The 25,230-nt window shown below is 34.6% G+C and overlaps 3 protein-coding genes and 1 long non-coding RNA gene across 10 annotated transcripts in view; 3 read left to right on the forward strand and 1 right to left on the reverse strand.

The window, feature by feature from the left end:
• Nucleotides 1–13,194, forward strand: part of LOC117930230 — a 47,002-nt gene extending 33,808 nt beyond the window's left edge. For 2 of the 3 annotated variants that reach the window (XM_034850764.1, XM_034850765.1), the window contains one exon: nucleotides 923–1,107. Coding sequence is in view for 1 of the 3 variants with exons in the window: in XM_034850765.1 (XP_034706656.1) it covers nucleotides 923–958 (36 nt within the window). In the remaining 2 variants the exon portion in view is untranslated. Of the gene's footprint in view, nucleotides 1–922; nucleotides 1,108–12,852 lie in introns of those variants that run through there. The other variant, XM_034850768.1, reaches the window with a different exon arrangement.
• Nucleotides 4,351–11,320, reverse strand: LOC117930549 (superoxide dismutase [Cu-Zn]-like). The gene is made up of 5 exons (XM_034851190.1): nucleotides 11,249–11,320; nucleotides 4,991–5,072; nucleotides 4,777–4,872; nucleotides 4,561–4,592; nucleotides 4,351–4,452 (listed from the first exon to the last, which is right to left on the reverse strand). Exons 1-5 carry the CDS (start codon nucleotides 11,318–11,320, stop codon nucleotides 4,366–4,368), a joined length of 369 nt encoding a protein of 122 aa, XP_034707081.1. The 3' UTR covers nucleotides 4,351–4,365.
• A 4,609-nt stretch (nucleotides 13,195–17,803) lies between the features above and the next one.
• Nucleotides 17,804–18,564, forward strand: LOC117930550. The gene is made up of 2 exons (XM_034851191.1): nucleotides 17,804–17,930; nucleotides 18,134–18,564. The coding sequence occupies exons 1-2, from the start codon at nucleotides 17,804–17,806 to the stop codon at nucleotides 18,562–18,564; spliced, it is 558 nt and encodes a 185-aa protein (XP_034707082.1).
• Nucleotides 18,565–21,251: 2,687 nt separating this feature from the next.
• On the forward strand, nucleotides 21,252–24,983 carry LOC117930234. Of its 5 annotated transcripts, none has more exons than XR_004653883.1 (5): nucleotides 21,252–21,291; nucleotides 22,511–22,614; nucleotides 23,936–24,097; nucleotides 24,581–24,628; nucleotides 24,706–24,983. It is a non-coding gene; the product is annotated as an uncharacterized LOC117930234 (long non-coding RNA). The 5 variants fall into 5 exon arrangements; XR_004653880.1 differs by having other exon boundaries at nucleotides 21,258–21,291; nucleotides 22,488–22,614; XR_004653881.1 differs by lacking the exon at nucleotides 21,252–21,291 and adding an exon at nucleotides 21,342–21,549 and having other exon boundaries at nucleotides 22,488–22,614.
• Nucleotides 24,984–25,230: the final 247 nt, after the last annotated feature.

Below are 25,230 nucleotides of genomic sequence, written 5' to 3' on the forward strand. Positions count from 1 at the left end.
GAGAACTTGCCTAGGCTGAGATGGAATCAAAGATGGGAATGATATGATGAAACATATTTCCTCTCTTCTGACACTCACGAATATTCAAAACCTTCAAGAACTACATATCACTAATTGAGTATGGAAGACTCGCGGAAAATGTAGTACTCTTTGTGAGAAGGTTAGTTTTTTCCCATATTTTTTATTTTTCTCTCCCATACTTTTTATTTCTTCTTATACTTTTTTTTTTGGAATTATTGACATAAATATTCTATAAAAATAAAAAAGTATGACGATTATATTAATTTTTAATAACAAATTATTAAATTAATTTAAAATTTAATTTTAAATATATTTCATATAAGAGATTAACTATCATTCTTTCAAAATACCATCAAATCACCCTCATTAAAAAAAATTATAGGATTTATTTAATAGAATAAAAAAATTGTAAATATTCTATCCTTTTACATTCATAATAATTAACTTCCTTTATTTTCATCTAATTTAACTAAATAATACACCTTTTTATAATGAAAAAAAAACCTTTGCTAATTCAAATTAGTATAGTATGCAAATGATATAATATAAATTTATGATAAGTATAACTTTCAAGATGAATATCAAACAAAGAATAATATTTTGTATGTTTACTATTAACATGTAATAATAAATTTCTTAAATTAATAAAAAAAATTGTTTTCAAATAATATACAAATGAATAATAAATCAAATATAAAGGAATTGAAAAACATGATTAAAGAAATTTTAATTTTAAAAAATATTAGATATTAATAGGATGGAGGTGGAATCCATTTTTTTTATCCGGAAGTAAGAATATGTTTTGTTTCTTCATAATATATTCTATAAATATTATTGCTAAATTTTAGGTCATTTATATTTAAATGGTATCATTTTCTTTTGTTCTTATCATTTTTTTTAGGTACACTGGATATACTTTATGTTCTGCCCTATTTGAGATGAAGTATAGATGCAGCCTTTGAAAGAGAAACTATTAATGAAGTTTGAGAAATTGTCAATGATGTTTCCTTCAATCATTTCCTTCATTTGATAGAGTTTATTTATTCAAGCACATGCTAGATTTTCATATGCATTTTGTTTTGTTCATTGTTATATCCCTAATAAATTGTTTGTTAAGTGTGTGGTCTTGCACAATGATGAAAGTTTTATATATTAGTATTCGACTTCTTGTATTGCGTGAGTTGACATTTCATAAATTATAAAATACATATGATAAAGGAAGTTTTGTTATTTGCTAAATTTATGTATATTGTTTGAGTAAATTTTTAATCATGCCTTAAATTATGAAATATTGCTTTCAAAGGTGAAATATGACACCGTGAAAATTCGTTAAATAAAATCTAATAGTAAATAAAGGATTCATAATATCATTTGATAGGATGTTCAAAGTTTAACTTGACATACGAGTTTAGTCAAATATATTCAAGAATGTCTTATGAGGATAATCATTAGAGTAGAAATCTCTTCATGTATTAAATGTGTCTAATTGGTTAGAATGTTCTTGGATAATCAACCATAGATAACATGACTTTTTCACTTGTATGTTCATTGTGCAACAATCGATCTACTTATGTTTGGTTGGTTATTGATTGTTAGGAAAATCAAGTTCACTTGCAATTTACTCAATTATGATCTCTAATTCCGCAACCAGAGTGACAATTTTAAGGCAACCCTCCAAGCCTTTCAAGGGCAATCAAAAGCCTATTTAAAAATAAATAAATGAATAAGACTAACATGATGTCAATTTGATCATCAAATGGTTTAGGCTTTAGATGACACCATAATTATTATCAGGCTTTAGCATTGTAAATCAGGTTCTCAAATTTAGGAATGATTTGGTACTACCATTATGTTAGAGGGATACCATATAAAACTTTTTAAATTGATTAACATTGAAAGAAAACCAATAAAAACATTAATATTAAAAAATTAAATTAAAAAATAATAAAAGAGAGAAGTTAACCAAAGAACTGAAATTAAGATAATAGATTGTGAGAAAAAAACTGAAGATATTAAAAAGATATGTACAAACAAATGTTATATTTAAGTTGGAGACTAAAATAATCTTATTTTTAAATTTTAATGTTTTGACTATTAATGAGCTTTTATTAAGATCAAGGTTTTTACCACTAGCTATATTTCACACTTGTTTGATCTTCTTAAGAAATCAATTAGATATAGAAAGAGTCGCATTCGGATAAAGAAATATCCCTAGACACATTTAGATGATACCACTTAAGTCTAAATCTGTTGAGGTTGATTAGAAGGGCTAGTAACCAAGGTCCTACCACATAGCTATGGTTCGCTATCCCACTCCGAACACATTAGACCTTCATATTCATAGTTTTATTCCCTATTTGATACACACCATCCAAGCTTTCATTCTTAATGTCAATGCATATTGAATCTTTGTCTATCTTAATTTATTTTATCCATTCCTTACCAAATCCAAACTAAGAGAACTACCAAAAACACTTGTGAGACATGCAAAACCAGAGGAAGTTTTAGATATAACTGGGAAATAACACAAGATTTAAGATCATAACATCATACATCACACCATAAAGGACAACCTTCTTCCCTTTATTCTTTCAAGTTTTTGAGTCTTGTCTAGGGATCTCTCATGCATGACAAAACAAATGTCTTCAACTACATATGTTTACCATGAGTGTCGGTAGAGCTAGTTTTTTAGCCTTGCAATCCGATAACTCCACAGGCTACAAAGAGGTAAACAAACACACAACGTTAGGGACAAATGAATAAGATAAAAACCTAAGAAATGTAGAAGTCTAATAGAGAACCCATATGCATCTTTTGATGATCCCAAATAACATTATAGACAAAATTTATCTTACAAGTGCATTTAAAGAACAAATAATAGTGCAATCATTCCGTTTTATCCCCATAATAATTTGGAAAAGAAATTCTCAGTCTGCTATGGTGGGGAGGAAAAAAAGAGAATAAAAAAAACTAAATATTGAAAGCACTCACTCATACTTGAAATGATTATAGTATCTCAAAATTTTTAAATGCAAACAAAAATTGCATAAGAAACAAAGTGATTTATCTTATTTCATTTCAAATTACATGAAAAAAAAAAAACCAAATGCATGATTTGATTTTCATGTACCAACCAAAGCCCCCCTTCTCACTACAAAGGAAAGGAAAAGAAAAGAAAGAAATATGCTTACCACAGGCTACTCTGCCACCAGCATTTCCCGTGCTTTTGCTGAGCTCATGCCCCCTAAAAAATATAGAAAAGAAACTGTTATTGCATGCTCAGAAAGCAAAGATATGCTCAAAGGTAAAATAAGAATAAAAATAAGAAAAATAGGAACACATACGTCCATATTCTAACAAAGTCAAGCCATTCCCACTTGGGCCATATTCGGAGTTTTTTTTTCCAAACAATAAAAACAGACTAACCAGCCAAGTATTCTCTTCTAACCAAATGGTACTGGTGAATGGCAAGCATATATCAAGGAACCAATCAACCTCGATACCAGGGCCTGAAAAACTTAATAATGCTCCAGCAGCTAGCATATGTGGCTTCTGGAGATCATAGCAGAAGCCCAAAAGCGAGTCAGAATAACTTTAAACCATAACTCTTAGAACCCCTCTTTTGCAATCACTCACATCACATAAAATTTGTGATGTCAACAAAACCTACTTCTATTTTGTGAAGAAGCTTTCAGTTCTAATAAAAGTAAGGCCCATTTTACCCCTAATCCAAACATGAACTTTGTTAACAATGTTAAGCGAGGATGAGATGGATATTTAAGTTCTCACACAGATGTCAACCATGCAATGGATAAACTGAATTTTTCAGCTTGATTTTTAAGGCAGGCTGGGTGTCGGATGACTTGGATCTCAGCGATATTTCAAAAATCTCCCTGTGGGTTTCTAATATTTAACTTAGAATCCCCCGATTTAGTGTAGAATATTAGTACTTCCTTGTAAAAATGAGGTAACTTCAAATGCCTCCTTATTGACTCAACAAAGGCATAATTGTAAAACACAACTGATTCTATTTTCAAAGCATTTCTTTTCTGTAAAATTCATCTTGCACAACTTGTATCAGATTAATAAAAATAGTCATCCCGCATAGCACCCATGATAAGAATAAAAATAATTACTGTGCACAAAATGATGGAATAAGTATACATACGTTTGTCCAAACTCTGTAAGATGGAACTTAATAATGTTCCAGCAAAATATAAATTAACATTTGTCATAAGCTAGGACTGGACTGTTCATTCTTATCCATTAGTAATCCACAGGGCATAGAAGAACAGTAGCACAAAATGGAAACACCTGAAAAAAAAAGCTTCATGGATAGAAGTTTTACAGCTTACCCTTTCCATGATCATCAGGATCAGCATGGACAACAACAGCCCTTCCAACAATGGAGTTTGATCCAGTGAGAGGAATCTTTAAACAGAGACAAATACATTTTTTAGATAACAAGAACCAAATTTCAACCTAGCTGGTAAAAAGAATAAAAAGAAAAAGAAGACAAAGAGGTAAAAAAAAACCTACCTGCTTGTCAACAATTTTGAAATTAACAGTACCTGAAAAGCACACAATCAAATGAAAACACCTTAATGGCTAAGAAAGTTCAAATAACATAACTGAACTAGATATACAATCCAGATATTCCATTCATATCACATAGAGCAATGTCGGGCAAACAATAATAATGCTTCTAATGGTATTCTAGTAATAGTTAATTACAATGAAGTACATAGTACATACCATCCTCACCAACAATGACATTTCCTAAATCACCAGCATGACGATTCTCGTCTTCAGGAGCACCATGCTCTTTTCCAGTATGATTGAAATGAGGTCCTGTAAATAATAAATAAATAACTAATCGAAAAAAGAAACATGCAGAAAATCTAGGAGTGTAAGTCTAACCCAATGGCAAAGGATGTAAAAAATAAAGTAACCAATAATTAGACAATACCAGTTGACATGCAACCATTTGTTGTGTCCCCAAGGGCATGCAATTTCTCCTTTTGCTCTCCACGGCTAGAGGCCTTTCCCAACTTGAAGAAATGTCAATAGAATATTGCAATGCCATGCAACAAATAATAGCATATGAAAGGGAGTCAGAAATAAAAGAAGATGGACATGTTGGGACCAACATGCAACTATTCCCAAAATTGCGATCCTTGAAACTTGAGAGTCTACCACAGCTCATCAACTTCAGTTCCGAGTTAGAAACAACATCTTCCACATCTTTGAGTACAAATGCAAGGTCGGAAGACTCATTTTTCAGTCATAAGGTATGTTAAAGCTTATTAGCCAATTTCATTGGTTTTATTTATTTATTTTTTTTGCACCACTTTATATTGATATAAGTCAAAAGAAAAACTAGAGTGGGCCCACATGCACTTTCCAAACTCCATCATGTTAAAATTATTTGAACATTTCCTTTTAAATAATATAAAAAATAACAAATAATATATAAAACGTGAAGGAGTTGAAAAACTAATAAGGTTAAAAGAAATTTTAATTTTAAACATATTAAATATTAATAGGAATGAGTATTTAAATAAGAAAAAACTATAAGTATAATTTTACTTTAAATAAGAAAAAAAGTCAAGATAATAGGATTAAATACAAAACAAATTTAAGAGTGAAATCATCAAAAATTTTAAAAGAAAAAGGAAATTTAAAAAAGGCATTCACAAGAATTTATTAATGAGAGAAAAATAAAAGAATGCATATGATTTAAAATAAGAAATTATTTATATGAGTAAAAATAATTTGTGGCATAAGCATGAGAATCCCTTATCCTTTCATTTTTTTTTTATAAATCTAATTAAAGTAAACATGTGAATAATCCCAAGTTGATGAATTATATTTAAGAAATATATTTATATTTATTATAACTTTCCAATTGATGATGTCATGTATCATGTTATAGGTTTCATTCCCTAAGTTAGAGGGGTTGACACTCACAAATCTGCCCAAGTTGAAGGATATATGGCATCATCAACTTCCATTTGAATCCTTCTCCAATCTACAGATCTTAAGCGTGTACACATGTCCATGTCTACTCAATCTTGTCCTAGCTCATTTGATACACAGCTTCCAAATTTTAAAAGAGATAGATGTGCAAGATTGTGAACTCCTAGAGCATGTGATTATCCTTCAAGAAATTGATGGAAATGTTGAGATCCTCTCAAAGTTAGAAACCTTGAATTGAAGAACTTGCCTAGGTTAAGATGGATTGAAGACGGGAATGATAGGATGAAACATATTTCCTCTCTTATGACACTCATGAATATTCAAAACCTTCAAGAACTACATATCACTGATTGTAGTATGGAAGACCTGCGAAAGATGTAGTACTCTTTTGTGAGAAGGTTAGTTTTTTCCCATACTTTTTTATTTTTATCTCCCATACTTTTTATTTCTTCTTATACTATTTTTTAAAATTATTGATAGAAATATTCTGTAAAAATAAAAAAGTATGAAGATTATATCAATTTTTAATAACAAATTATTAAATTAATTTAAAATTTAATTTTAAATATATTTCATATAAGAGATTAACTATCATTCTTTCAAAATACCGTCAAATCACCCTCATTAAAAAAAATTATAGGATTTATTTCTAATAGATTAAAAAAATTGTAAATATTCTATCCTTTTACATTCATAATAATTAACTTCCTTTATTTTCATCTAATTTAACTAAATAATACACCTTTTTATAATGAAAAAAAACCTTTGCTAATTGAAATTAGTATAGTATGCAAATGATATAATATAAATTTATGATAAGTATAACTTTCAAGATGAATATCAAACAAAGAATAATATTTTGTATGTTACTATTAACATGTAATAATAAATTTCTTAAATTAATTAAAAAATTGTTTTCAAATAATATACAAATTGAATAATAAATCAAATATAAAGGAATTGAAAAACATGATTAAAGAAATTTTAATTTTAAAAAATATTAAATATTAATAGGATGGAGGTGGAATCCATTTTTTTTATCCGGAAGTAAGAATATGTTTTGTTTCTTTATAATACATTCTATAAATATTATTGCTAAGTTTTACATTATTTATATTTAAATGGTATCATTTTCTTTTGTTCTTATCATTTTTTTTAGGTACGCTGGATGTACTTTATGTTTTGCCCTATTTGAGATGAAGTGCAGATGCAGCCTTTGAAAGAGAAATTATTAATGATGTTCGAGAAATTGTCAATGATGTTTCCTTCAATCATTTCCTTCATTTGATAGGAGTTTATTTATTCAAACACATGCTAAATTTTCATATGCATTTTGTTATGTTCATTGTTATATCCCTAATAAAATGGTTTGTTAAGTGTGTGGTCTTGCACAACGATGAAAGTTTTAATTTATTAATATTCAACTTCTTGTATTGTGTGTGTTGACATTTCATAAATTATAAAATACATATGATAAAAGAATCTTTGTTATTTGCTAAATTTATGTATATTGTTTGAGTAAATTTTTAATCATGTCTTCAATTATGAAATATTGCTTTCAAAGGTGAAATATGACACCGTGAAAATTCGCTAAATAAAATCTAATAGTAGATAAAGGATTCATAATATTATTTGATAGAATGTTCAGAGTTTGGCTTGACATATGATTTTAGTCAAATATATTCAAGAATGTCTTATGAGAATAATCATTAGAGCAGAAATCTCTTCATTTATTAAATGAGTCTAAATTGGTTAGAATGTTCTTTTTGGATAATCAACCTTAGATAACATGACTTTTTCACTTGTATGTTCATTGTGCAACAATCGATGTTTGGTTGGTTATTGACTGTTAGGAAAATCAAGTTCACTTGCAATTTACTCAATTATGATCTCTAATTCTGCAACCAGAGTGACAACATTTTAAAGCAACCTCCAAGCCTTTCAAAGGTAATCAAAAGCCTACTTGAAAAATAAATAAATAAATAGGACTAACAACATGTCAATTTGATCATCAAATGGTTTAGGCTTTAGATGACACCATAATTATTATTAGGCTTTAGCATTGTAAATCATGTTCTTGAATTTAGGAATGATTTGGTACTACCATTATGTTAGAGGGATACCATATGTTGTGCTAATTGTAACCCAGAATTTGCATGCATTAAGTTAAAAAATCATGAACCTACTTTCATGTTTGCTATTTTAAAACTCAAGTTCTAAACAACATTATTATGAAAGTAAAGTCATTCAACCAAAAAGAATAAAAAATTGACTTCCCTAATCCTAGAATAACACCTAATAATTTGATACTTAAATACTTGAACCATCTAATGTTTCTTACGAAAATACATCTTCTTATCCCTTTCCCTTATAAAATTAAATAAAAATTATATTAGTAATTGTTAAATAAAAAATTAAAATTAATAACTTAAAAAGAAAATATTAAATTCCCACATGAAAATATAAAATAAAATATAAAAAGTCACCACTCTATTAATTAGTATCTTTTGTTTATGTTTTTTTTCTTCAACATTTTTTTTCTCTATTTAGATTTTTTTTTTTTCAGATTACAAAAATTAAAATTTAGTAGGATTGTAATTTAAATCTTTAACTCCAATAATTTATATAACTCATTATCACTATTTCATAAAGTAAAACTTTTAAAATTGATTAACATTGAAAGAAAACTAATAAAAACATTAATATTAAAAATAGTAAAAGAGAGAAGTTCAGTGTATAAGTGAAATTAAGATAATAGATTATAAAATAAAATAAAAAGATATTAAAAAGAAGATGTGTACATGCAAATGTTATATTTAAAAAGTTAATAAATTGATAATGAAAAATAAATATTTTATTTTTATATTTTTAATTCTATCATGTTTTTAATCATTTTTTATTTTATTTACTCAATTTTATGATAAAAAAATATTATAAAAATGAGATATTTTATTATGAAATTAGTAAAATCCTAAATGTCAAAAATCAGTTTGAAAAATCATTTTTAGGCCTAAAAATTGCTCACTCAAAATAGACTTAGAAAACAAGCCTAACATATATAAGGATAGTCTAGTGGTAAGAGTGGGACCCAAGAACATCCAAAGCATACATGTGACACCCACATTCGAGACATTTTCATTCATTCAAATTGCATTTGTTAATGATCCCGTCACACCTAGCCCTATATTTTCTTTACCTCCATCTTCAGGCTCTCTTTTGTTCAATCCCTAAATGTAGTCTTTTTCATTTATATCCATACTTTTGCTTGCTTATTAGAAGAGGGAAAAGTGTTTAACCAAAGGGTGGGTGGGCTAACTCTAATGTCCCAAACCCATCTCACAAGTTTGGGTTATTAGAAATAAAAGAATATGAATCCCTAAACCACATAGCTATGGTTTGCCATCCTGCTTACTCTAAACACATTGGATCCTCGTATTCATAGTTTTGTTCCCTATTTGATACACACCATCCAAACTTAATAATATATGTCATTAACGGCATCAGATCAATTTTTCCTTACTGCTGATGGATAGGGCAGCTCTCCAATCGATCATGTCAAGGATCTAATAATAATATATGTTTTACTACTGTTTGCGAGTTCTAATTTTTGTGAAACGGGTTGGTATGGGTTTTAAATTTATTTTATTTTATCTTTTTTAGGTGTTGCATTTTACATATTTATTTGTTTAATTGATTAAGAAAAATTGTTTCATTTATTTCATGAAATCAAAATACATCTGATATTGTTTTATAATGTTCAGTTTATTCCAATTATAAAGACAAATCAATTAACAACCAATATACATCACAAAAAATAAATGGTACAAATTATTAAAAATTGAGATTCATGAAGAATTGAAATCTAGTTTCAATTATCCACAATTTGAGAATTGGAAAATCAATTGTTAAAATTATCAATGCTTTTATTGTGTTGAAAAGCAGTAATTTGTCACTTTTTTTTTTTTTTTGGAAAAATTATTTATTTTGTTATAAAATTAAATTTTATGCTTAAAAATAATTGCACATAGGTTCAAAGAGCTTGATCAAATATAGTTGGAACAATTTGATTCAACTCATAAAACAACTGGACTAATAACTAGAGCCAATTAGCAGGTTGCTCTGGAGTCCAAAATGTTTGTCAAATTGTTCAAACTGAGTTCTGGCAATTGAATTTTTTCCCCCCCAGTCAAACTCGATTTTTTGTTAGTGCCTGCACCAAACTCCCTTTTTGTTCATTTAGTTTCATTTGAAACTCTAGGGCTCCTCTAAGAGCAGAGGCCTTTCATGACTACCAACAAATAAGGCCCTGAAGTGTGATGGGTGGCTCCACCAAATCGTAGATATCACTAGTGGCTTAGGTGTTTCTTTGTCCTAGACTTCCTGCTTAGAAAATCATGTGGCAGATTAACTAGCCAAGTGAGAAGCTAGTGAGTTGGTGTCTTTTGTGAGAGATTTCTCACCTCCTTGGGTTGAGGAGTGTCCTCGTACATTTTTATTACATGGTTAAGTTGCTAATTTGTTTTATTTTTGGCAAACCATCTTATACTCTTTTTTTTTCATTGGTTGTCTTAAGTTTCTCATCCTTCTTGTACTTCATTTCAATAAAGTTGTTGTTTGTAATTAATATATATATATATATCACATCAAACCTTGCCAAATGGTAAATGTTAATGATCCCAGTGGCGCTCTTTGATCTGTAATATATGATTTCTTTTTATAATTTCTAGGAAAAACCAGTAGTCCTAAGTTCCTAACTTTCATTATCTGTTCTCTTTGCTTCAAAAAGAAAGTAAAAGAACACTTCCTTTTGAGTACTAACCTATGTACCTATGATCTTGTTGATGGAATACAATTTTGTTTTGTTGTGTTTGATTGATTTTCCAGGTTGGTTGCTTTCCCTGACTTGGAGGAACTTACTGTGACAGCTAATTCCCAGAAAAATCCTTCAAACTACAAGTTCTGGAGGTACTCTGTCATCTTTAGATATTCTGGTAATCATTCTTTATATTATGCTTTAGAAGATTGTAAAATCTTAACAAATATAATGTTCTAAAGATCACAAACTCTAAATAAACCAAGTATTAGAAGTCTCAATCGATGATTTGAAGCAGTGAACCAACATGCAAGCTAGAATTTTTCATTATATTGTGAAGTTTCCCTAGAGTTGGACCAATCTTTCTAGGGTTGGAACTCACCACACCCAACTCAAATTGATAGGAAGCATCACAAACATTTGCTCAATATATACCAGAACAAAAATTCTGAGTCTCAGGTCCTCTTTGAAAGTCTTACAGAACTCCACAAAGCAAATGTAGGCCATTGTCTCTACCAATGTCTGGATCTCATTGTGCATGATTGTTAGGACAGTGTCTCTACCCTCTGTCTTGATATATATCAAGGTGTATATCTTGATCTGATGGTCTATGATTGTTATGAGAGTGGTGTTTAGGAAACAATGCCAAAATCTTTTTAGAGAACATGTCTATCAATGGAAGGAAAGAGAGATCCTCCACTTAGGGGGCTTCCTAAGACTCAATCTTCATGTTGGATGGAATGTGATTAGGTTTCAGTATTCTTAGTTGAATGCAACCAGTTTACACTTTCTGCACTGTATCACATCTTTAGTAGGATAACTCATAACAAGCCCTGATCTTCAAAATTATCCAACTCTAGAATGTGGGTTTTCAGTTTCATAAACTTAGTAACACTCCCAAAATTATAATGTATGAATCTTAGAAATCCTTAATACTTATGTGCATACATTGTGATTAAATAAATCCTAGCAGACAAGGAGGTAAAGCAACAAACAAGATTGCTATCAACAAATTATAATGTATGGATCCTATTCCTTTACCAATTTTTGCCTCTTTCCCTGAATTTTTAGGAGGACGTTCTTTTAAATTTTTAATGGATTTGATGGACACCATCAACCAGAATAATCTTTGTTCATTTTTCCTGATTGATATGTTTTTAATAACTTAAAATAATTGTCATCTTAATTAACCGAACAGTCCTTGTTTTGATTCTTTTGAATCACCAAAAACACTCCTATGCAAGAATTATCCGGTATTTTCAATGTGGATTTTAGTTTTCCCTTCTTTTGATCCACACTTTTGAGGTGATTCATACTCAGTCATGCAAAGAGAAGGCTGCTGTACCCACTGTTGCAAAGGTTCCCTTTTGACATGCCTAGTTCTCAATTCACTGAAAGAATTGAAAGCATATAAGAACCACCTGGAATCAAATAGAAACACAAATCTGCTTATCAAGTGTAAGGACCATAGCTCTTGAGTAGTAGATCACCAAAACAGTGACTCTAACCTTTCTCTTTGCCAACATCAAATAAACTATGACTGCATTAATCCAAATGATGGTGAAATCCAAAGAGTTAAAATAATGAGCACACAAGATTCGTTCAAGCACTTAAGAAAAATTAGAAACCAACAAAACAAATTGAACTTTCAAGCCAAGAAGTTGGCAATAACTTGGTGGAGTTTCAAGATCATTTCTACTCTGCTAAGTTGTTCCTCTGTGTTTTCATGTCTACTTAGCTGTGTCAGTTGCCTTGAAGAACTACTTATCCTTCTCTCTGAGACATTGTTCAGTGTTCATTTGACCAGGATGATTTTTAATTTTATTTATTTTATCCATTTTTTCTAGCTAGTAAAATGAATATTGATGGTATCCTAATGGATTCTAAGGAATGAATAATCATCCTTTACATACAAAACTTGGTATGTCTTTTTCTATACATATACAGCATACGTGAGAGTCAATACCACATGTTTTTCTTTCAACTATATTTAAATAATACAAAGCCTCCTTTAATTCTTATTGTTCTCACTTCTTTAGGTACATTGGATTTGCTTCATGCTTTCCTTCATTTCAGGAGAGAGACATGCTGCTATGAGAGGCTCTGCAACGAGTTTTTTCTCTGTTTCAATTGAATTTGACTGGGTTTTTCTTTCAATTAAATTTCATATGATTGCCTAGACTTGAGCAATATACTCCTAAGCTGCTATGCTACTTTGTCCCAAAACAGTTCAATTACTTCCCGCTTGAAATATGTGGTTGTATGAACTTATACATTTGCATGCAGGTGTGACCTTTGAATTTTTTTTTTTTAATGTACTCTTTATGTAATGAATCTATTCCTATTGAGAATCTTTCCTAATATCCATCCAGATTTTTGAATGTTGTGCCTGTAACTTTGTTCCTTCTGAATTATCAAAGACAAACATTATTTGATGAATAATGTGCATATAGGATTCCTGAACATGATCATAATGGATTTCACCAGCCTTTACTGCATGGGCAGCTGATTTTTGGATGAGTTTAGTCAATGTGGACCAAAGATGGTCTTGCTGTCATCTTGTTGGTAGAAGAATTTTCAGCAGAGGAAGTCATCTCTTGTCCAAGCATGAGTGGAGAGTTTTTGGTTTGTTGATGAGCCTAAATGGGTGGGCTGAGCTCAATCAGGTTTTCTAATACAGGTTCCTGTAGTTAATCAACAGAATAGTACATATAGGCGAAGGTAAAGTGGAACCTGTTAAAGCAGCATATGAAAATTCTCTTTTGTGCATGAAAAATAGCCTGCTTATCTGCCAAGCTGGAATTTTAACGGCATTTTAGGTGGGAATCTTGCCTTCTGGGCTTAGGCTACAATGCTCGAGACAAAGCTCAGAAAGGTCGGGTTAGGCTTTGGCCTGGAATTTCTAGGTGGCGCCAGGTCTTGGCCATATCTGGCAATGGACAAAACTTACACTTCCAACTATTCCCAACTTCTGGTTAGACCGGGGAAGAATATTTTTCATCACTAAAGAGGACTCTTGTTGCACTCTTTCTAAATTATCCAGGAGAGACACAAAGGGGTGTTAGCCTCTACTACACCTTGCCAACTAAGCAAAATATCTCTAAACTGACTGAGAAGGACCTACAACATGCCAAACAGTGAAAACGCGAAAGACCATGACTTATAATGGATCAGAATGTGATCAGCATATTCAAACATCTTGCTTACAGATGCAACTGCAGTTTAGTGAACATTTTTTGAATCAAGTATTGGTGGTTTCTTTCAATGGGCTTGGGTACCCAGCCAGGGAATTTAGGATGAGTGGAATGGTTTACTTGGGTTTTGATATGGCATTTACTAGCAAAAAAGAAAATTTTATAGATCAACTTATGGGGAAAGAAAGTTTTGTGGAGTTTTGATTCCTGCATAAATATGGCTTTTAACCATAAATCTGGAGGAGGAAGAAGATGGTTTACTGTGTAGTCCAAAGCTTTTGAACTTGTGATTGGTGAAGTTGGAGGCAAGTTGAGAGGATGCATTTGGGAGAGATGCAAAGGGATAACATCTTGGATTAGATTTGGGGATGCAAGTCTCAGCAGCTTGTTGGTTGGAGTTGAATCCTGCTATAGAGATAGAGATGATAGAAGTTGGTCCCTCGTTTGGGAGGAGGAGGGAAGGAAGTATAGAATGGAGCGTTGTACAAATGAGGCGGGAAGATTTCTTCTCTGCTCTGTTCGTGATTTAGAGGCAAAAAGATTTTGTTTAATTTTTCCAGAAGGGAAAGGGTTATCTGGAGGGTGGAATATCTTGGCTGAGAAGCTGAAAGAGGTTAGGGTAGCTCCTTTTGGAGGATTAAAGGACCCCATTTCACTTGAGGTGCTGAAGAAGGAAAAGGAGCTTGAACCAAGGACCTTTGCGGATGTAGCAAAATCGAAAATTGGTATACTTGGGGATAAGGTCTGGTTGGAAGTGGGAAGGAGGGTGAAGCCTGGTAGATTAGAGCAGTTGGGTCGTTGCTTAGTGGGTAGATGGGAAAAGGTGGAGATTCATCCCCCTGAGTTGGAATATCTGAAAAACTGGGTTGTTCACGCTTGGCTCCTCAAAGGCAAGTTGGACATAGCTATAATGGGAGGTGGGCTAATGCTCTTTGAGTTTGAATTGGTTAGTGAGGCCGAGCGTGTTCTTGCTAGAGGGAAGAGAAAGGTTTTAGGCAGTGTGTTATTGCTGGAAAGATGGCACTTGGAGGTGGGGTGTTTTAGCAATGAAGCCTTTGCTAACAAGGTATGGGTGAGAGTGGTGGGTCTTCCCCTTCACTTATGGAACCGCAAGGTGTTTAAGTTGTTAGGAGATGGTTGTGGTGGGTTCATTGATGTAGACAACAAGACGACTTCAATGGCAGAGTTGCAATGGGTTAGACTGTTGGTGAAGATGGTGGGCAGGGACACACCTTCGTCTAGATTGTGGATGAGACGGGGTGCTTCTCAGTCCAGCTGTGGTGGGAATCCCCGCCTTGGTTCTCTTAGGTGGTGTCGGCGGGAAGTTGTCTAGAGAAAGGAGCTATAGTGGACGAAACAGAAATATGGAGTGGGTCACGTGCTGAGTGCAGATGAGGCATGTTGGTGAAGGATGGGTAGCCAAAGGAGCAGGGAGGAGTAGTTGAGTCACCCTGTGGTAGCTCTTCAAAAGGGGCTACAGGCTTTTCATCTGAGTTGGCTGAAAGGGGGCCTGGTGCGGAGGTGACTGATGGAGAAGATAGCCTTGGGATTAGAAGCCAAGGTGCAGAGAAAGTAGCCAGTTTGGGAGGCCTTGAATCAGGGCCAGCAGCTTTTGATTTTGGGCCCGATTGGGAGGCCTAGTTCAGTAGCGAGCTTAGGGAGGCTAGTCTCAAGCCAGCCTCTGAGGGTGCCCAGAAGTATGGGCCGGATTGTGAGCCGAGGCCCATCACGTTAAAAGGGTGGGTGATGGGCTGCAAGGACAGACCTTTTTTCATTAAGGGTTTGATTGTGGGCTGTGATGGGAGGGTCGACATAGGTTTTGAGCTTAGGCTTGGGGGGATAAAAGGAGTTAAGGCTTTTCTTCATGCCGAGGTCGGGGAGATAGAAGTTAGGGCTACGAAGGAAGCTTCGTGTGGTCAAAATAAGGAGGACGGGGGGTCGCTTGCTTTCTTGGAGGAGATTAGAGGGATTCAGAGTCTCTCTCGATGAAAGCGAGAGCGCGAATGACTGTAGAAGCTCTAACAGCAGAGGCATCCAGGTACGAGTCCATTCCCGATGTCTTTGGTGGGAATCGGGTCCTCTTCTCTTCTTCTCCTCTCTCTGGGTGCGATCGGGCTTTGGTGGTGGGGGATGTTTTAGGAAAGGAAGTCATTGATGAATGTGTTGGGTTAGGCTCCGCTGCGTGCCTTGCTAACTGACGGCAGTCCGTGGGAGACGGGTACAGAGGGGAAAAAAAATATGGGTAACAGGTCGCAAGAGAGTGAGGATCTGGAGGAAAATGAGGACCAGGGTAGCAGTTGGGATGAAAATAGCTTGGCTAAGTTCAGTAAGACTCTAGGGTTCATGACAGAAGGTGTCGAAGGGGAAATTCTTAAATTACTTTTGAAGTTGAAAACCAGAAGGGATCAAGGCAAGAAGAAAGGAATTTCAGGAATGTCTAGGTTTGATAGGGAAGTGAAAAAACTGGAATGGTCGATTAATTATGAAGGAGAAAACAGAAAGAAAGGTTCGGATAGAAGAAATGGGGATAGAGCTTTGTGTTTTTAAATAAAGATTAAAATTTTATCTTGGAATGTCCGGGGGGTAAATGACAGAAATAAAAGGAGTTTAATTAAGGCCTTAATCAACTCCCAAAAAGTGGACTTGGTCTGCCTGCAGGAGACTAAAATGTTAGAGATGTCTATAGGGGTGGTGAGAAGTCTTGGAGTGGGGAGATTTTTAGAATGGGGAGTCCTGAATGCGAGGGGTGCAACTGGAGGGGTGCTGGTTTTATGGGATAATAGAGTATTGGAGCTGGTAGGGATGGAGATGGGTCTCTTCTCCATTTCCTGTCGGTTCAAGAATTGTGAAGATGGCTTTAGTTGGATTTTCTCAAGAGTGTATGGCCCTACCTTGAAAGATATAGAGAATTGTTTTGGGAAGAGTTAGGGGTCATCCGTGGGCTTTGGAGTGATCCTTGGTGTATCGACGGAGACTTCAATATGATTAGATTTCCGAATGAGAGTAGAAGATAAGGGATGTTGTCTTCTTCAATGAGAAGATTTTCGGAAGTGATTGATGACCTGGACCTGAGGGATCTCCCTCTTTAGGGGGGTCCATTCACCTGGAGCGGAGGGTTGAACAGTCAAACTATGATCAGGCTAGATCGTTTCTTGGTGTCGGAGGATTGGGAGGGTCACTTTAAAGGGGTAGTGCAGAGTACTTTTCCTAGGCCAGTGTCAGATCACTTTCCTATCCTATTGGATGGGGGAGGGGTTAGAAGAGGGCATGTCCCTTTCCGATTTGAAAATATGTGGCTAAAGGAGGAGGGTTTTAAGGACCTGTTGAAGGGGTGGTGGCAAAGTCTAAGATTCAATGGATCCTTTAGTTTCATCATTGCAGAGAAGTTGAAGGCTTTGAAGGCTATCTTAAAGTCTTGGAACAAGGATGTTTTTGGGAAGATGGGAGTCAATAAGAAATTAGCCTTGGACAAGGTGGATTTCTGGGATGGTCAGGCGAAGCTACGTCCATTATCAGTTGAGGAACTGGAAGCTAGAAAGGAAGCAAATGAGGATTTCGAAAAATGGGCTCTAATGGAGGAGGTTTCTTGGAGACAAAAATCAAGAGAAGTGTGGCTGAGGGAGGATGATAGAAACACAGGCTTTTTTCATAAGATGGCTAATTCCCATAGAAGGAGAAACTGTCTGTCCAAGATTAAAATAGACGGAATCTGGTTAACTGAGGAGCAGGAGATTAAAGGGGTGTGGTTGGAGCTTTTAAGGACCTTCTGACTGATCCGGGGGGTTGACACCTATCTATGGAAGGTTTGGACTTTAATAGGATTGGAGATGAGGAAGCAGCTAGACTGGATGAGGTATTTTCAAAGGATGAGGTCTTCTTGGCTCTCTCAGATCTGAAAGGGGACAAGGCTCCGGGTCCAGATGGTTTCCCCCTTAGTTTCTGATTTTGTCAAAGAAGAGGTTATGGGTTTTTTGAAAGAATTCCACAAGCATGGCAGATTTGTTAGGAGCCTGAATTCAACCTTCTTGGTCCTAATCCCAAAAAAAAAAAGGCGCCGAGGACCTTAGAGACTTCAGACCGATCAATTTGGTGGGAGGATTGTATAAACTGTTGGCAAATGTGTTAGCTAACAAGCTTAAGAAGGTAGTGGGCAAAGTGGTGTCTTCAGCTCAAAACGCCTTTGTTGAAGGAAGACAGATTCTCGATGCTGCCCTTATTGCCAATGAGGCAATAAACTCTTTGTTGAAACGAAACGAGAGTGGGGTGTTATGTAAATTGGACCTAGAGAAGGCATACGATCACATAAACTGGAATTTTTTGCTGTTTGTAGTGCAAAGCATGGGATTTGGGGAGAAGTGGACCGGGTGGATCTCCTGGTGCATCTCTACAGCATCATTTTCAGTCTTGGTCAATGGCACTCCAGAAGGCTACTTCAACAGTTCAAAGGGGCTGCGTCAGGGGGACCCCCTTTCCCTTTATCTTTTTGTGATAGGAATGGAGGCCCTTAGTAGGCTCATCCTTAGAGCAGTGGGGGGGAGGGTTCCTTTCAGGCTGTAGAGTAAATGGAAGGGGTGAAGATGGGGCCTTGGTCTCTTATTTGTTGTTTGCTGACGACACCTTAGTGTTTTGTGAAGCTTTCGAAGATTAAGTTGGTTGTTGATGTGGTTTGAAACCATATCAGGTTTGAGAATCAATTTGGACAAAAACGAAATTTTGTCGGTTGGTAGAGTGGAGAATTTGGAGGCTTTGGCTCTCAAGGCTGGTTGCAAAGTGGGAATGCTGCCTTCTTCTTATTTAGGGATCCATTTGGGGGCAAACCACAAGTCTGTGGCCGTTTGGGATGGGATGGAAGAGAGATTTCAGAAAAGGCTTGCCTTGTGGAAAAGGCAATTTATATCCAAAGGAGGGAGAATCACTCTAATTCGTAGTACATTGTCAAGTATGCCCATATACTTGATGTCTTTACTTCGAATGCCAAGAATGGTTAGTTTAAGGTTGAAAAAAATTCAAAGGGATTTCTTGTGGGGAGAGGGTGCTTTGGAGAGGAAGCCTCACCTAGTTAATTGGGATACCATTTGTTTGGACAAAAGGAAGGGTGACTTGGGAGTTAGACGTCTATCTACTCTCAATAGGGCCCTTCTATGCAAGTGGAATTGGCGCTTTGCGAATGAAAGGGAGAATTTTTGTAGGCATGTCATTAGTAGGAAGTTCGGGGAGGAAGAAGGGGGTTGGGTTACTAGAGAAGTTAGGGAGAGTTATGGAGTAGGATTTTGGAAGGAAATAAGAAAGGAATGTGCCCTTATGCAAAATAAAGTCGTTTTTTCAGTGGGGAATGGTAGAAGGGTGAAATTTTGGAAAGATAAGTGGTGTGGGAACCTCGCCTTCTGTAATTCTTTTCCCTCCTTGTATGCTTTTGCTTCCTCTAAGGAGGCTTGGGTAGTGGAGTTTTGGATCCTTCGAGAGAGGAAGGGGTTTGAGTCCTAGATTCTCTAGGCCCTTCAATGATTGGGAGGTGGAGAAGGTGGAGAGGCTTCTTTTGTTAATCCGGGGAGTAAGGCTTATTCCTCTTATGGAAGATAGAATATTGTGGAAAGAGACTTCGAATGGGATTTTCTCAGTTAAATCCCTCTATAATGTTCTAGCTTCAAGAAGAGTTGATCTATTCCCTTATGGTATGATCTGGAGCCCTAGTGTGCCTACCAAAGTGAGTTTTTTCGCTTAGGAGGCTTCTTGGGATAAGGTGCTTACTCTAGATCAGCTTAAAAAGAGGGGTCGGGTTCTTGCTAATAGATGTTTCCTTTGTTGTGAGGAAGAGGAGTCTATTGATCATATTCTTATGCATTGCACCAGGTCAAGAGTTTTATGGGAGTTATTGTTCGCCCTTTTTGGAGTTACTTGGGTCCTCCCTTTTTCAGTTAGAGATACTCTTATAGGATGTCGGGGCTTTAACTCGGGCAAGAAGCGTAGAAAGGTGTGGAAGACAGCCCCTTTGTGCCTTTTTTGGGTGGTTTGGATGGAAAGAAATAGGATTGCCTTTGATAATGAGGATTTTTCGATTCATAGGTTGAAAAATTCTTTTGTTTGTAATCTTTGGTTGTGGACTAAGTCGGTTGTAAATGAAGGTCCTCTTCCTTTACTTAGTTTTTTTTATTGGCTAGGCGCTAGATGAGGGATGGTTTTGTATTTTCTCTTCTTTTGTTTGTGCTTTAAGGTGCCTCTTGTATACCCCTGTATGCTTTTGGGTTTACCTCAAGGTGCCATTTTCTAATATATTTCTGCATTTGCCTATCAAAAAAAAAATTTACTAGCTAATTGTGCATGACTTCTACCACCCTATTTCTTCTTTTGCTTTCACATTTAGTTGCCATTCACCTTTACATCTGCATGGCATGTAAGAGAGGCACCTCCACCAGTTCTTTCATTTATGTTCAAATGATAGGAAGGCCTTGTGGTGTTCTCCTTGTCTTTCTTTTTTATGTATGCAGGATTTGCTTCACACTTCATTTCATGTGGAAGACACCACAATGATGCTTCCTTTACCTGAAATTGAATGAGATTTTTCCCCCCTAATTGTCATCATTTCTTCAGTTTTGTAGGTTTCCGCTTAAGAGGCCCTTGTTTGTAAAACAATTCAACCAGGTAAGATTTTCCTGCTTCAGAATCAGCCTGGATAAATGGGTCCAAATGATATTTTTGCTCCCATCTACAATATTTTGATTTAGTGTTAGAACAAGAAAACTAAGCTCAACTGGCTTTTCACTCCTTTTAATCTCTTTTTCACCTCCACCCACATCATAAACTCCTGAGGGATCAATGGAACTCTACTGATTTTCTTCAACTGTATTGCCAATTTAGCAAAAACTTGTCAATGTCAATATGAAGAAAGGGAAAAAAATGCTGAAGAAAAAAATATAGACCAGCAGCTAAGTTTTCAATAACTGTCAAATCTTAGTATGAAACAAACATAAACCAACTATGATTCAATTATTAACTGCTTTCAAGTCTAATACCTTAGAATCCCCCAATTTAGTGTAGTAATAGAAACAACAACAACAATCTCCCAGTAGGTTTTTAATATTTAACTTAGAATCCCCCAATTTAGTGTAGTATATTAGTACATCCTTGTAAAAAACTTAGTAACTTCAAATAACTCCCTATTGACTCAACAAAGGCATGCTTGTAAAACACAACTGATTCTATTTTCAAAGCATTTCACCATCAAACAGTCATGCATACTAAAAAAATGGTTTTGTCTTCCCCGGGGATAGTGCGTCAACCTATACGGTATACTTAAATCTAAAATTTGGTTTTCATCCTTTATCTATCTCGGATTGTGGCATGCCTTCATATTCTGCTGTTGAAAAAGATGATAGGCTGAATCAATTTTGCTGGATTGTCCAACTCTTTCAATGTTTCTACTCATATAATAATTGAAAATCATGGTATCTTGGCTGGTGGAGTCTAGATTGGTTATGTTTCGGTTGTTTGTCAAGGAGATTATCACTGCAAAACTTAAAGAATCTGAGGCCAATGGCTTAAGAAGTATGCATTAAGGCCTCTTATTTGTATTATGAATGAATCAACATATATTTGCAACTGTTATTATATTGTTCTTATGTTAATCTTGGGGAATAGTATTATCTATTTCATCACTCATGCTTAAAATGTATGTATTTATGCTCATAATTTGACTTGTTAGGTATTGGAAATTTTTATTTCCTCTTTGGTGGGTCTGAAGTTAAATATGAACTTATGGTTGCTTTATGGGATGATAAATTATTAAAACTGGTGCTTAAGCAACACATGACTTCAATGAGACAGTTCCTCGGTTATGATGAATTGAGAATTAGATGGGTTGATTTGGGAGTAATGCATTCATCTTATAAATTATGATGACAATGCATTTAAATGAAAAGAAAATGTTAAAGGATAATGTAAAGATTTGTATTTAAATGATTTTAATCATTAATACTTGATCCAAGTGAGTTTATCAAGTGTGGTTTATGCAGAGTTGCCCAATGCTCACTTTAGACCTGTTCCTGCATATGATGTTATCTGTCCATATGATGGAAAAATAAAATAAAATAAAACACCCACTTTTGCGCTTCAAGTGAATATTTCATTATTTACAGTTATGGTGAGTAGCTCTCTTGTATCCATTTTTCTTCTATCAATGCTTTCTTCTTTAGTAATTTGGTCATTTGGTGAGCTTTTGTTCCTCAAAATATTTGGGTTCTCACATAGCATGGCCTTTTTTATTTTTTTGCGTGTGTGTATATATACATACTTGTAATGAAACAACTACTAATTGAATTGTTCTTATAATGAAAGTACCTACATTTCCCTTGAATATGCTTTGTAAGTCCTCTTTTTATGACTTTGTTCTGAGTATTACCTTAACACTTGCCTGTTTTTGTCAGAATCCAGGGTCTTTTTTGTTGGTTGCATTGTATAGTGCCTCTCTTTTTTATCTCCTGTAGCTAAAGAAGTCCAATTTCACAAGGTTGTGCAGCACAAAGAGCATGCTGACTGTGAATGAAAGCTTTCCAGGGCCGGTCATTCGGATTCATAGAGGCAATAATGTGTATGTGAATGTGCAGAATGAAGGTGATTATGGTGTCAGTATTCAGTGGCAATGACAGTTCTCTGGCTACCCTTCATAGATGAAGGAACTAACCATTTATTTATACAAGTAAAGCTGTAGAATAAATACTAAGAAAGAGGAAATTGTTAGGCATGGAGTGAAGCAAACAAGGAATCCATGGTCAGAAGGTCCTTGTTTGTTTTTAACATATTTTAATTATTATTTTTTTGTTATTTTATGAGAATAGTTTAAAAAAATAATTATACAATAAAGAATGATTAAAATAAAATATTATCCATAAAATTTACTTCTAAAACATATTTGAAAACACAAAAGAAATTGAGAAAATTCTACCCTCAAAAAGAAGAAAAAAAAACAAAAAACAAAAGGGCTCAACGAGAGAAGCTTAACCATCACCCTTGACCTCAAGTAATGAAATATGGAAAAGACAAACCGCCCCACCCTAAAGAATCCTAAACAAGTGAACACGAAATTTTGTAGGAAAAAAAAAATTATGCTTAACTTTGACCTCTTCATCCCTTCCAAATTGTTACCCTCCACATCCATTTTCTTTTAGCATGACAAAGTCTTGATACCAAATATGACATCCCCCATGAAATACTATGCAATTAAGCTTGTTTCAAAGGTTTTTGAAAGGAAGATTGCCATCAGAGATTGGAAACGTTTTCATCACTTTGAAGGTGTGTTCTTGCATGGACTATTGGTAACCAATCTATAGAATTTTGAAATTCATTTTAAAGAAGAAATATGTAATTACTTGAGGGTTTCTACATGATCCCTTTCTATTTACTCCATTCGGAGTTATATGGAAACATAAATGAGAAAACATTGGACAGGCTTAAGCTGCTTAGCTCATTTGCAAAATACACTACTATGGAAGAGAAACTGTTGTCTCTAAAGCCAAAGAATCTGGATTTTGTTCAAGCTGGTGGACTTCCTCTTACAATTGAGACAACCTATGATGGTCTCGAAAGGACTGGATTTTCTGTTTTGGTTAATCGATTCTTGTTTTGGGCGGTGTTGGTGGAGTTGGAAACCTTGTCGTCTAGGCATTTGAATTTCAGTTCCTAATTATTTATTTTCCACTTTAAATGTTATCTATTCATGGCCTACAGTGGAAAAAAAATCTTTTGTACCTAAAATATGAACCTTCTGTTGCAGTTAGATGGGGTTCCTCCACTTATTAGTTGTAAAAAATGTAGATAGGGGCTCACAGAACAAAATTTGTGCTGCTGTTGCCCCCTAAAAGATTAGGATAAGTCAAATGAATACGATATAGAAATAATAATTCCATTTTTCCTCCTTTTTTATGGCTTGAGCCAGCATGCAAAACAAGTGTTTGGTGCCTCAAGAGTCATGCTGCTACTTCAAGCACAGGAAAACTGGAGCTAATGAAGAGCTTGGGAACTGATTTGGCGATTGACTACCCTAAGGAGAAGTTTGAAGATTTGGCAAAGAAATTCGATGTAGTTTACAATGCAGTTGGTAAATTCTTGTATTTATTGCTCATTTTGAAGTGTCACTTATTGCACTATTATCCTTTATTTGAAATGCCCTTTATCATACTTTAGCTTATTGAAATTTAATTCCTTTGCTCCATATCTGTTTGGGCCTTGTTTGATAGAGTGAATTGATGGTGGATGAACGCATAACCTTTTTGTTTCTACATTAATAAGGCAGTGAAGGTAGTGAAAGAAGGAGGCAGTGTGGTGGCCTTAATTGGTGACGTCACACCTCCTGGTACCACTTGAATCAGCAAAACTATGAGTCTCAATTCTCATTGTCTTCATATCCTCTGATTTTCTAGAGAAGGATGAGAATTCAGACTTGGGGAATAACTTATTCTGTTTTTTCTTTTTTTTTTTTTTGACTTGTTTCCTGTAATTGAAGAGAAAATGACTACGACTTTGCATGTGACCAAAATATTATGGTGCTTCAAGTTTATCTTAAACTGACAATTGACTCTAGGTATGGAAAAAGCCAAATGATGACCATGAGCATGGAGATGCATACCAGGTAATTATCACTTGTGTTGTTTGAATCCATGTTTCTATTAACTCTTGTCAGCTTGATTTTATTTTTGGCTGATACAGGCAGCAAAAGTGGAATTTTTCAGAGTATTTTCCTTGGTGAGAGAGGACTTGTTTTTATAATTATTTGTTGAATTTTTGAACATATGAAGTTGATAGCATCTCAACTTTTCCTGGCAAAGCCAGAAGCTGGGAAGCTAATTGCTGCCACCATCACATTTTTTATAGCATCTACATCAAGTGTTATGCTCATAAGCCTTTTTTGTACTGGTGCCTATGCTTTGCCTCTCATGTTTCTTTTCAATAATAAAACAGACCTACTTATGAATGGTGTTGGCTCAGTGACGAATGTCAAAATCTGAAACTCCTATCATTCATTATATTATGCTTCCTGACTCCGCAAAGAACAGGTCCTATATTTGAATCTATCTCATTCTATTTTGAGATGAGATTGAAGATCAATACCATTTCATGTACATAAGTCTTTTTTCTATCTCCTTCGTAACCTTGCGTATTATATTTAAACTTTTGCTAAAAGTTACAAAGCCCAAAGTCTTCAATATCCATGCCGACACCATTGTCACTTGC

The sequence above is a fragment of the Vitis riparia genome, chromosome 14 (genome assembly GCF_004353265.1).
Source record: "Vitis riparia cultivar Riparia Gloire de Montpellier isolate 1030 chromosome 14, EGFV_Vit.rip_1.0, whole genome shotgun sequence".
NCBI lineage: Eukaryota > Viridiplantae > Streptophyta > Magnoliopsida > Vitales > Vitaceae > Vitis > Vitis riparia.

Excerpts from the sequence above, each read along its gene's own strand:
- LOC117930549 (XM_034851190.1), bottom strand. The coding sequence starts at position 11,320 with ATGGCCTACATTTGCTTTGTGGAGTTCTGTAAGACTTTCAAAGAGGAC. Across the intron at positions 5,073-11,248 it reads GACTCAGAATTTTTGTTCTG|TTGGGAAAGGCCTCTAGCCG; the intron begins GTATATATTGAG and ends CATTTCTTCAAG. Across the intron at positions 4,873-4,990 it reads AAATGGTTGCATGTCAACTG|GACCTCATTTCAATCATACT; the intron begins GTATTGTCTAAT and ends TATTATTTACAG.
- LOC117930550 (XM_034851191.1), top strand. The coding sequence starts at position 17,804 with ATGGAAGGTTTGGACTTTAATAGGATTGGAGATGAGGAAGCAGCTAGA. Across the intron at positions 17,931-18,133 it reads CAAGGCTCCGGGTCCAGATG|CTAACAAGCTTAAGAAGGTA; the intron begins GTTTCCCCCTTA and ends CAAATGTGTTAG.